The sequence below is a fragment of the Myotis davidii genome, unplaced genomic scaffold (assembly GCF_000327345.1).
Source record: "Myotis davidii unplaced genomic scaffold, ASM32734v1 scaffold96, whole genome shotgun sequence".
Classification (NCBI taxonomy): Eukaryota; Metazoa; Chordata; class Mammalia; order Chiroptera; family Vespertilionidae; genus Myotis; species Myotis davidii.
In genome coordinates this window covers 7865595-7875573 of record NW_006289416.1, presented here as the reverse complement: position 1 = coordinate 7875573, position 9979 = coordinate 7865595, and the positions used below count along the sequence as shown (strand labels likewise).

Below are 9979 nucleotides of genomic sequence, written 5' to 3'. Positions count from 1 at the left end.
GAGGAAGGAAGGAAGGAAGGAAGGAAGGAAGGAAGGAAGGAAGGAAGGAAGGAAGAAAGGAAGGAAGGAAGGGAAGGAGGGAGGGAGGAAAGATGGAAGGGGGCCATAAGTCTTTTTCCTTTGTCAGTGGAGGCACCTGCACCCATTTATTTCCCCAGATCTACTCATCACACCCATCCACATCTCATTTCTTTGGGATGCCTTTTATTTATTTTTTAAAAAATATTTTTATTGATTTCAGAGAGAGGAAGGGAGAGGGAGGGAGAGAGAGAGATAGAAACATCAATGATGAGACAGAATCATTGATTGGCTGTCTCCTACATGCCCCCCACTGGGGATCAAGCCGCAGCAACCGGGCATGTGCCCTGATTAGGAATTGGAACCATGACCTCCTGGTTCATAGGTCGACGCTCAACCAGTGAACCTCGCAGGCTCTGCCCAGTGTGTCCTTTTAGAGTCTTTGTTTCCTTGTTAAGTTTTTGTCTGGAAGATCTATCCAGTGAAGTCAGAGGGGTGTTAAAATTCCCTACTATGACTGTATTGTTGTCGATTTCTCTGTTAAAGTCCTCTAGAAGTTTTTTTATATATTTAGGTGCTCCTATACTGGGTGCATAAATGTTTACCAGGGTTATATTCTCTTGTTAGATCAATCCCTTTAGTATTATGTAGTCACCTTTGTTGTCTCTTGTAATGGCCTTCATTTTAAAGTCTGTTTTGTCAGATATGAGTATTGCTACGCCAGCTATTTCTTTTTTTCCATTTGCATGGAAAATTTTTTTGCATCCCTTCACTCTCATCCTGTGTGTGTGTCTTTTGTTTTGAGGTGGTTCTCTTGTAAACAGCATATAGTTGGGTCACGTCTTTGTATCTATTCAGCTACCCTACGCCTTTTGATTGGAACATTTAATCCATTTACATTTAGGGTTATTATTGATAGGTACTTATTTGTTGCCATTTTAATTCTGTATGGCTAGATTTCTCTCTCTGTTTCTTCTTCTCATTACAGCAATCCCTTTAGCATTTCTTGTAATGCTGGCTTGGTGGTGATGTACTCTTTTAGCCTTTTTTTTTTTTGTCTGGGAAGCTCTTTATTTGACCGTCTATTTTGAATGAAAGCCTTGCTGGATATAGTAATCTTGGTCTCAGATCCTTGCTTTTCATTACTTTGAGTACTTCATGCCATTCTCATCTGGCCTGTAGAGTTTCTAATGAGAAATCAGGTGTCAGCCTTATGGGAACTCTTTTCTAGGTAACAGTTTTCTTTTCTCTTGCTGCCTTTAAGATTCTCTCTTTGTCTTTAATTTCTGTCATTTCAATTATGATGTGTCTAGGCATGGGCCTGTTTGGGTTCTTCTTATTTGAGGTTCTCTGTGCCTCCTGAACTTGTGTGACTTTTTCCTTTACCAGGTTAGGGAAGTTCTCTGCCATTATTTCTTCAAACACCTTCTCTATGTCTTTCTCCCTTTCTGCCTCTTCTGGCACACCTACTATTCTAATATTGTTACCTTTCATTATCCCTCCCTTAAGTTGTCCTCCTGTTCTTTAATTGTGTTTTTTTTTTTCTTTTTGGTTCTCTGAGTGATATTTTCAACTCTGTCTTCTAATTCACTTGATTCGATCCTCACCTTCACCTAATCTGCTGTGTATTCCTTCCAATGTGTTCTTTATTTGTGTTATGTCATTTGTTATTGTGAAAGAGGGAGAAATATCCAAAGAGGAATTCATGAAGCTATACCAGTGGTCGGCAAACTGCGGCTTGCGAGCCACATGTGGCTTTTTGGCCCCTAGAGTGTGTCTCTTCCTAAGCCTTAGGAGTACCCTAATTAAGTTAATAACAATGTACCTACCTATATAGTTTAAGTTTAAAAAATTTGGCTCTCATAAGAAATTTCAATCGTACTGTTGATATTTGGACTAATGAGTTTGCCGACCACTGCTCTATTTCTCTCAATCTCTAGTGCAGGACAGTGTTAAATGCTGTTTCCGACTGATTAGATCAGGCATAGACTGAAAGCCTCTGCTTATTGACTGATAGGATTCCAACTTGAATTGGCCCACAGGCAATCATCCTCGGGTGTGATGAGAGTTTTTTTGAACAGGGTGGAGCAGTTTCTTTTGCCTGGAGGCTAATTGTTATTTTTAATCTCTTAAGTGGCCTCAAGGCAAGGTGTTTTCCAGTAGGGTATAGGGCAGTGGCTCTCAACCTTGGCTGCACATTAGAATCACCTGGGAATCTTTTTAAAATCCTGATTTCTGGGCCTCATCCTCTGGAAATTGTTTATTTGTTGCTAATGTTGTGGCCCCATCCCATAACAAAGAAACAGAAAATCCGGAGGATGAGGCCCAGAAATCAGGATTTTAAAAAGATCTCTATCCCCGAAGTCCCCAGTCCTGGCTTCTGCTCTCACAGCTCCAGTTCACTTCACCCTCCCTCTGCTGGAGCACAAGGTGGGTAGCTCCACAGGTAATTTTGTGTGTTGGCCCTTTAAGAGGGTGCCTGAATTTTCAGCTGTTACTCCCTGGCAAATAGCACCCTGCTGCTTTTCACAGCCAGACGTTATGTGGGTACCCTCCTCAGTTTTGGTGCTCTCTGCTGGGGGGCTCCGCTTGGGGATTAGATCCCAGAGTTCTCAGTGGCATCTACTCACAGCTGAGATATCTCTCTGGGACTTCAGTTGCTGTCTGCGGGCGCCCAGCCAGCCCTTTCACACCTCTGCCCCTTTGCAGTCTCTATGTGGTCTCTACCTTGGTCCTTGGGTATCCGGGTTCTCTCCTGCGAGTTTTCCGTTGATTATTCAGTTTTTCTGTATTTTAGTTGTAATACCAGTTTGTTCCTGGGAGCATGTCTGTGCACCATCCACTTATTTTGCCCCCATTTTTAATCCTATTTTAGTTTTCATATGGAGTAATGTGACCTTGATGGAAACCACATTTAAGGTCTTGTATGGCTTCATCTGTTTTTTTCCAGTAGAATGCTGTGAAAGTTTCCTTCCTAGCTTGTACCTTTAGTTGGCTGCCTGCTCAGTTTCTGTTTTCTGGTGGAGGGATGTTTGTCCTACTTCATGTCTAGAGAACTGAGACAGGTAGATCATGAACTAGATAGGTAACAAGCTTTGTTGCCCAGGTTGCCAGGTCAGACCATGGCAGGTCTTGGTTGAATTCAGGGACTGTACCTTTCCCTTGAAGTAGAGGAGACCACTGGGAGAGGCTAAAAGGGGCGGAACTTGAACTTTTTATGAGGCAGCAGCAGATGTGGAGCCTCTGGTTTTAAGGTGACTTACTTGTTTCAGCAGCAAAAGGAGAGGAACAGTTCAGGGGAGACGGATTCTGCTTAAAAATAGCAACTTACTCGCCATATCAGATATCCAATGATGAAAATATTTCTTCAAAAAGGGGGACCCTTCACTCTCAGTAATGGAACTTGTAAGATAGGCAGAAACTTAGAGCATTGAGAATTTTGGGGAAAGTGTGATTATATAATACTTAAAATGTAAAGCTTTCATGATCCAGAGCCAGAAGCAAGTTAATGTGGGTTTCAGATCATAGTCTGTGACACAAACTAGTCTGGGAAAATCACACTGAACCATAATTCTTCAACACATAGGGTCAGTTCAGCAGTTTTTTACTAGGTTATCCTGTATCAATCTTTACACTGTCTCTATATTTAGATAAGATTTGCGCTGAAGGAATTAGCTGTGTTTTTCATACCACTCTTCAGCCTACTAGTAGAACTTGACTTGAAATGTCACCAGAAGGCCTCAGTGGTGGCTTTCACATTTGGCAGCACATTAGGAATCACCTGGGAACCTCGCTGGGTCGATTACATCCCAGCCTGTGAGGCAGGACCCAGCATCATTGCTTGGAAGGCTCCCAGGTCACTCCACCTTGGGAGTCAAAAAACGTTTCATTATTAATTTAATGCAGGAATTTTGAAAGCAGGTTTTAGAATAGAATGTGGATATAGTTAAGAGCAAAGAAAATAAAAATTAGGAATATTTTTTCCTTAGTAGAACCATTTCATTCATGAATGAATTTGCAGTTTTTTAAATTACATTAATATTTCTGGAAAATGGAGTTTTGTTTTATTGGCCATTCTGCGAGAAGAATTTTTGAAACTGTTGTCAGCTCTCTCCAGTCCCTGCCCTACCTCCTGTCCTGGGGATTTCAACTCCTGCTCTAATGAAGATACTTCAGCAGGCTTGAGGACTGCTGGCCAGAGTTGGAACTGCAACCTGTTTGCTCTAAAGAGGTGTGGAATGCCTGTCAGCACAGGGGTGTTTGAGAAATATAAGGCTTTCTGGAGCTTACTTGAGTCTTCAATATAACCCCTACCATACTTCCACATTTCTAAATTATAATATTTTGGGGTCAAATTTGCTATGTGACCTATTTGCTATATATTAGAGAGAATCATTGATCAGCTGCCTCCTGCATGCCCCTTATTGGAGAGCAAGCCTGCAACCTGGGCACGTGCCCTACCAGGAATCGAACTGTGACCTCCTGGTTCATAGATCGTGCTCAACCACTGAGCAACACCGGCCGGACAATATGCATTATATATTGATGCTCAAATTATAAGACTTAGAGTCTACTTATTTTAAAGAATTAGAGAGATTTAGGACATCTTTATTTTATGACATCATTGACAAATGTCAATGAGTATTTCATAATTTTTCTTTAAAAATATTTTTATTGATTTCATAGAAGAAGGGAGAGGGAGAGAAAGATTGAAACATGAGAGATAATCATTGATTGGCTGCCTCCTGCGCCCTGACTGGGAATCAGCCATGCCCTCCTGGTTCATAGGTCAACGTTCAACCACTGAATCACACTGGCCAGGCCATAGTTTTTCTTATTTGAAAATACCTTTAAATTTACAGCTGTTTACCCAACTGGATTTAGAGAAGCACATTGCGGATTGTCCAAAGCTTTGCAGTCCTTTATCTTCTGACACCAAAACTATCTGAGGAAACAGTTTCTGCTCTTGCTGACTTATTCTTGCTTCTCTGCAGTTTTCAGAGGTAGATTAAATTAATGAAGTAGCATTTATATTTTGACTGGAGTTTGTTTGCTGAATGATTTAGGAACCTGTGTTCCTGATGACCTCTCAGGGTGACTTAGACGTGAAATGCCCCCAGGATCTGTAGTGACTTAGAAAAAATTGGAAGCAGCAGGCAAGGGTACGACACTATGGCTTTGGTGTATGTTTGCGGGTGGGTATCAGGTCTCCAGAGTTGAGTTTTAGGTTTCCCAAAGTCCTACTGAGAAGAATTTAGGATTCTGCAGCTCAGTCCTCTCAACATTTCTCATGTGTAACCTAAAAGCATGTCCATTTAAAAGATTCAAGATGCCATTAATGTCATCTAAAATTATCATAAAGTTTTGACATAATTTGATTTCTAAACAATAACCAAATAATTTTACATATGTGATGAAAATAACAACTGGTATTTATTGTCTGTACTTGTGCAATTTTATAGATGGAGTTTTAACATTGAATGCGGAGAACACTAATTATGCCTATCAAGTTCCAAATTTCCATAAATGTGAAATCTGTCTACTGTCTTTTCCAAAAGAGTCCCAGTTTCAACGCCACATGAGGGATCACGAGCGAAATGACAAGGTAAGTATTTTTAAAAGGAGCATCAGAAATGTGAGCGTTGAAACTGGAGGTGTCGTAAACATCCACCTGTGAATTGAAATTATTTCGTATAATTTAGATTCCTAAATTGTGGAGCATTGTATATTATATAAGTACATATTTTTAGCTGTAGTTGTATTCCTAGCCATTATGAGATCACGAGGAAAAGTGAGAGATTGTCTAGCGAGTCTGTGTATGAAAGTTCTTAAAATATGCCTTTCTCTAGTAGTTTCTGTTTCCTCTGTGAACACAGAATTGGTACATGCTGATGTGTTTTTCTCTGGCAGGGCAGTTACCCTTAAGTGTCTTCATTGTAAAATGGTGTTCAGTTATGTTAGATCGAACTTCAGCAGGGAGCATGCTCTCTTACATAGTGATTTGTGTCCTTTCTTGCCGGGGTCTGTGATGAGAGTGTTAGTATCTTAATGGGACAGTTTGCCTGCTAGATGGAAAGTGACAGTTAAAGCTGCAATGAAAAAGTGGTTGCGACTTTCCTTTAGATAGGAGAACGTGAGCTAGTCAGCCTTGTAAGACCATAGCATACCAGCTCTCTTCTCTGGAGCCAGGGCATGACCAGCTTTGCTGTACTGTCCCCATTAGTGATAACGTAATGCTGATACCAGTGCCCACGGGCAATATTCCACTCATGGGGAAAATCTGAAAATACTGACTCAGTCCTTATTAGAGCCTTGATATTTCAGAGGGAAATTAATGCCAGTGGTTACCTTTTCTTTTTGCATGTAAGTGGCAGAATACCTTCCTTTTGGGGAACATTTTAGACTGAGATAAGCAACTCTGTTAAAATCTAGTAAAATTCTTATGATTCTTATTTTACTTGAAGTGATTCTGTTGACAGCAGTGGAGTTGGTTGGAAAAGGAGGGAAAATTGTGCCAGTGTGGAGCCCCTTCATTTTATCATCAGAGATCCCATACCCTGGCACACCGAGGTGCAGCACTCCTGCCAGAACCCTCCTGCCTGGATGGGTGTGGTCCTTACCACCCCTGAGACATTCCCTAAGGAACTTTATGGTTGGTGTGGGATTTATGGACTTGAAAGTTTCTTGGAAAGATTGTAGATCGTGGTACTTGTTAATATTTGAATGTTGTTTACTGTGAAAAGATTGTATTTCAGAGGCTTCTTGATTGTTCTCTCCCAACAGCCACATCGCTGTGACCAGTGCCCCCAGACATTCAATGTTGAATTCAACCTGACGCTGCACAGATGTACCCACAATGGAGAGGACCCGACCTGTCCCGTGTGCAACAAGAAATTCTCCAGAGTGGCCAGCCTCAAAGCGCACATCATGCTGCATGAGAAGGAGGAGGTAATATTCCGCCTGCCCTTAGTTAGCTGATTCTTAAAAGGCCTCTAATCTGTGGGGGGACCTTACGTACAAACTACTTTACAAAGCCTTTCACGTAGATTTCAGGGAGTGAATGTTAAATTTGCAGTGGCTGATCTCCAGTTTACTGATGAAACCTTTTATTTTCTGCCATATCAGTTGGGGTAGAGACACTTAATGTGTATTTGGAGAATCAAAATATGACTGCCTTGGCTAGAAAAGCCCCCCCCCCCCTTTATTTTTTTAAACAGAAATTAGTAGAAATCTGTAGTGGCCAAAAGTAAATTTTCTGCCTGTGAAGATGGCTCCTGGATCCCCTGACCTGTGTACATTTGGGAGAATAGAAAGCATTTGTGATGACACACAACAGTTATGCACCGAGTGAGCAATCCAGAACTTATGGGATGGCTGGGTTGTGTTGTTGTTGCTGGGAGTAGGGCCTCATTTCAAGTATAAATGGCTGTTGCTTTAAAAATATTACCCCCACCCTGATCATTATTGTAGAAAATTAGGAAAATGCAAAAAAGTAAGGAGGAGAATGTGAAAGTCACCTGTAATTTTATCACCCATGGTTAATTACAGATAACTATTTGTTATATTTTTCCTCCTGAGACAGAAAAACAAATATAGTATTTAAATTACATACATAAAATTTCCATCCTAAAATTGAGGCTTGTAGTCTTGTGTAGGCTTGTGTAATTTTTATATGTCCTTAATTTTTAATATAAAATCATTTATCTTTTAAATCTTATTGTATGAGTAATGCATGTGTAATTTGGGGATAGTTGAGTCTACATCACCAGAGATGCCAGTCCTCACAGGGCATTCTGTGCATGCCCAGGCTCCTCTACACTCCCTCCCATGCAACCCTGTTATTCTGTGCCTTTTTTCTTCAGTCAACTGTCATAGGTGATGTTACACAAACCCTGCTCATCATAGATTAACAGCCACATAGTGTGACATTGTGGACACAGTCACTGTGGATCGACCTGTAGGTTGTTTGCCACTGTGGTAGACCTGGTATAAACAGAGCCACATGAGCAGATGCTCCCAAGACAGGCAACTTTGTACCCAGAGGACATTGTGGTTGTCACTGTTATGGGGAAGGGGTGCAGTGCTGCAGGCATCTAGTGACCAGAGACACTCCAGAAGGCCCTTTAGTGCATAGCCCTCCTCTCCCTCCAAACACACATAGAGTGATCTGTTCCTAGAAATGGAATTGCTCAGTCAGAGCAAATGTACATTCAGAATTGGATAGATCTTGCCAAATTGTCTCCAAGGAAGTTCTATCAATTTATACTCCAGCCAATAGTGTATGAAAATGCCCCTTCATAGCATTTTCAATATCTGTGTTACAAACTTGTCTTTTCCAATCTGGTAGTTTAAGATGGTATGCTTCTGTTGTTTTAATTTGTATTTCTTTAATTATGAGTAAAGTTTAGCATCTTTCCATGTTTATTAGCCATTAGCATTTTTTTCTGTCTTTTAATTTTCTTATTTTGGGGGAATAGGTGGGATTATGGATATATTGTAGCTATGTGTCAGCTGTTTATATACCTAGGAAGTTAGTTTTTTTGTCTTTTCTCGGTTTCTGACTTTTCCCCCCTGGTGTAAACTTTTAAATTGTCAAATACTTAAAGTTTTAATCTGTTCGTTTACAGATGCTGGTTCTTGTGACTTGCTTAGAAATACTTAACACATCTACAGTTTTTATTTTTTAAGTCTCACCACGTCTTTTAGAGCAGGTGTACACACAGTGCAGTGCAAACCCCATTCCAGAGACCACGAGTTCGCACTGATCCAAGTCCAACCACCACCCCAGCTTCTGTGAGCCTCCCCAGTTCCCATGTGTGTCCTTGAGCACAGCAAGGACGTGGCTCCCACGTGGCAGCACAGTCCTGTGTTCTGTCTGCAGCAGCTTCACAGTTGGGTGGCTCACCCTACTAAAGGCATGCAGGGTGGAAGGGGACTCGGAGTCATTTGATTCAGCTTGCTTTCTATTTCAGGGCCACTCTGACCTGTTCTTTCGAGCCCCAGCCCTTAATGAACTACCCTCCATTGGGGTTCGGTTAGTCTGACCACAAAGACAGCCCAAAGCAGAGCAAGAACTGAGCTGGGGAATTCAGTGATGGGTATTTGATCTTTAACCTCCTCGTAGAAAACCAAAAGATACAAAGAGCAGCCTGTCCTTTCTGTCCCCTCTGCTGGGCCTTGCCTGGAGAGGGACTACCTTGATTTTCTGGTTTGTCTTGTTTCTCTTTGAAATGATAAGCAAATGTTTGTGTACTTCTTACTTTCCTTTTCTGGTTTATTATTAATGTGAATGTTAGAATTTTGCCTACTTAAACATGAATTTTTATTTTGGCTGCATAAAATTTTTAGAATGTTTCAGGAGAGAATTGAACATGTTTGCAAAATTGAATCTTTATCATCAAAACATCACTCAGTAATGTTTTGTTCATATGGATTCAGTGCATTATTTAATTTACTAGAGGCCCGGTGCACTCGGGTGGGTGGGGGGATCCCTCAGCCCAGCCTGTGCCCTCTCGCCGTCTGAGACTCCTCAGGAGATAACGACCTGCTGGCTTAGGCCCGCTTCCGGGTGGCAGAGGGCAGGCCCAGTCCCTAGGTGCAGCCCCTGGTCGGGCTCAGAGCAGGGCTGATTGGGGAGTTGGGGTGCCAACCCCTGTCATACACAGAGCAGGGCGGATCGGGAGATTGTGATGCCATCCTTAGACACGCTCAGGGTAGGGACGATTGGGGGATTGGGGCACCGCCCCCTGTCACACTCAAGGTAGGGTCTATAGAGAGGTTGTGGCGCCACCCCCTGTCACGCACAGAGCAGGGTTGATCAGGGGGGTTGGGGATCTCCCCCCTGTCACTCACAGAGTAGGGGCGATAGGGGAGTTGGGGCACTGCCCCCTGACACACACAGAGCAGGGCAAATCAGGGGGTTGGGGCGCCGCCACTCTCACACTCAGAGCCCCCTCCAGCG

General features: G+C 42.2%; 1 protein-coding gene across 2 annotated transcripts in view; it reads left to right on the top strand.

Moving 5' to 3' along the window:
• The window catches only part of ZNF236 (zinc finger protein 236), an 80834-nt gene that overhangs the window by 6964 nt on the left and 63891 nt on the right, over positions 1–9979 (top strand). The window contains exons 2-3 of one of the 2 annotated variants that reach the window (XM_015562757.1): positions 5481–5623; positions 6802–6966. In XM_015562757.1, coding sequence (XP_015418243.1) covers positions 5481–5623; positions 6802–6966 — 308 coding nt within the window. The remainder of the gene's footprint in view (positions 1–5480; positions 5624–6801; positions 6967–9979) is intronic. The other variant, XM_015562758.1, reaches the window with a different exon arrangement.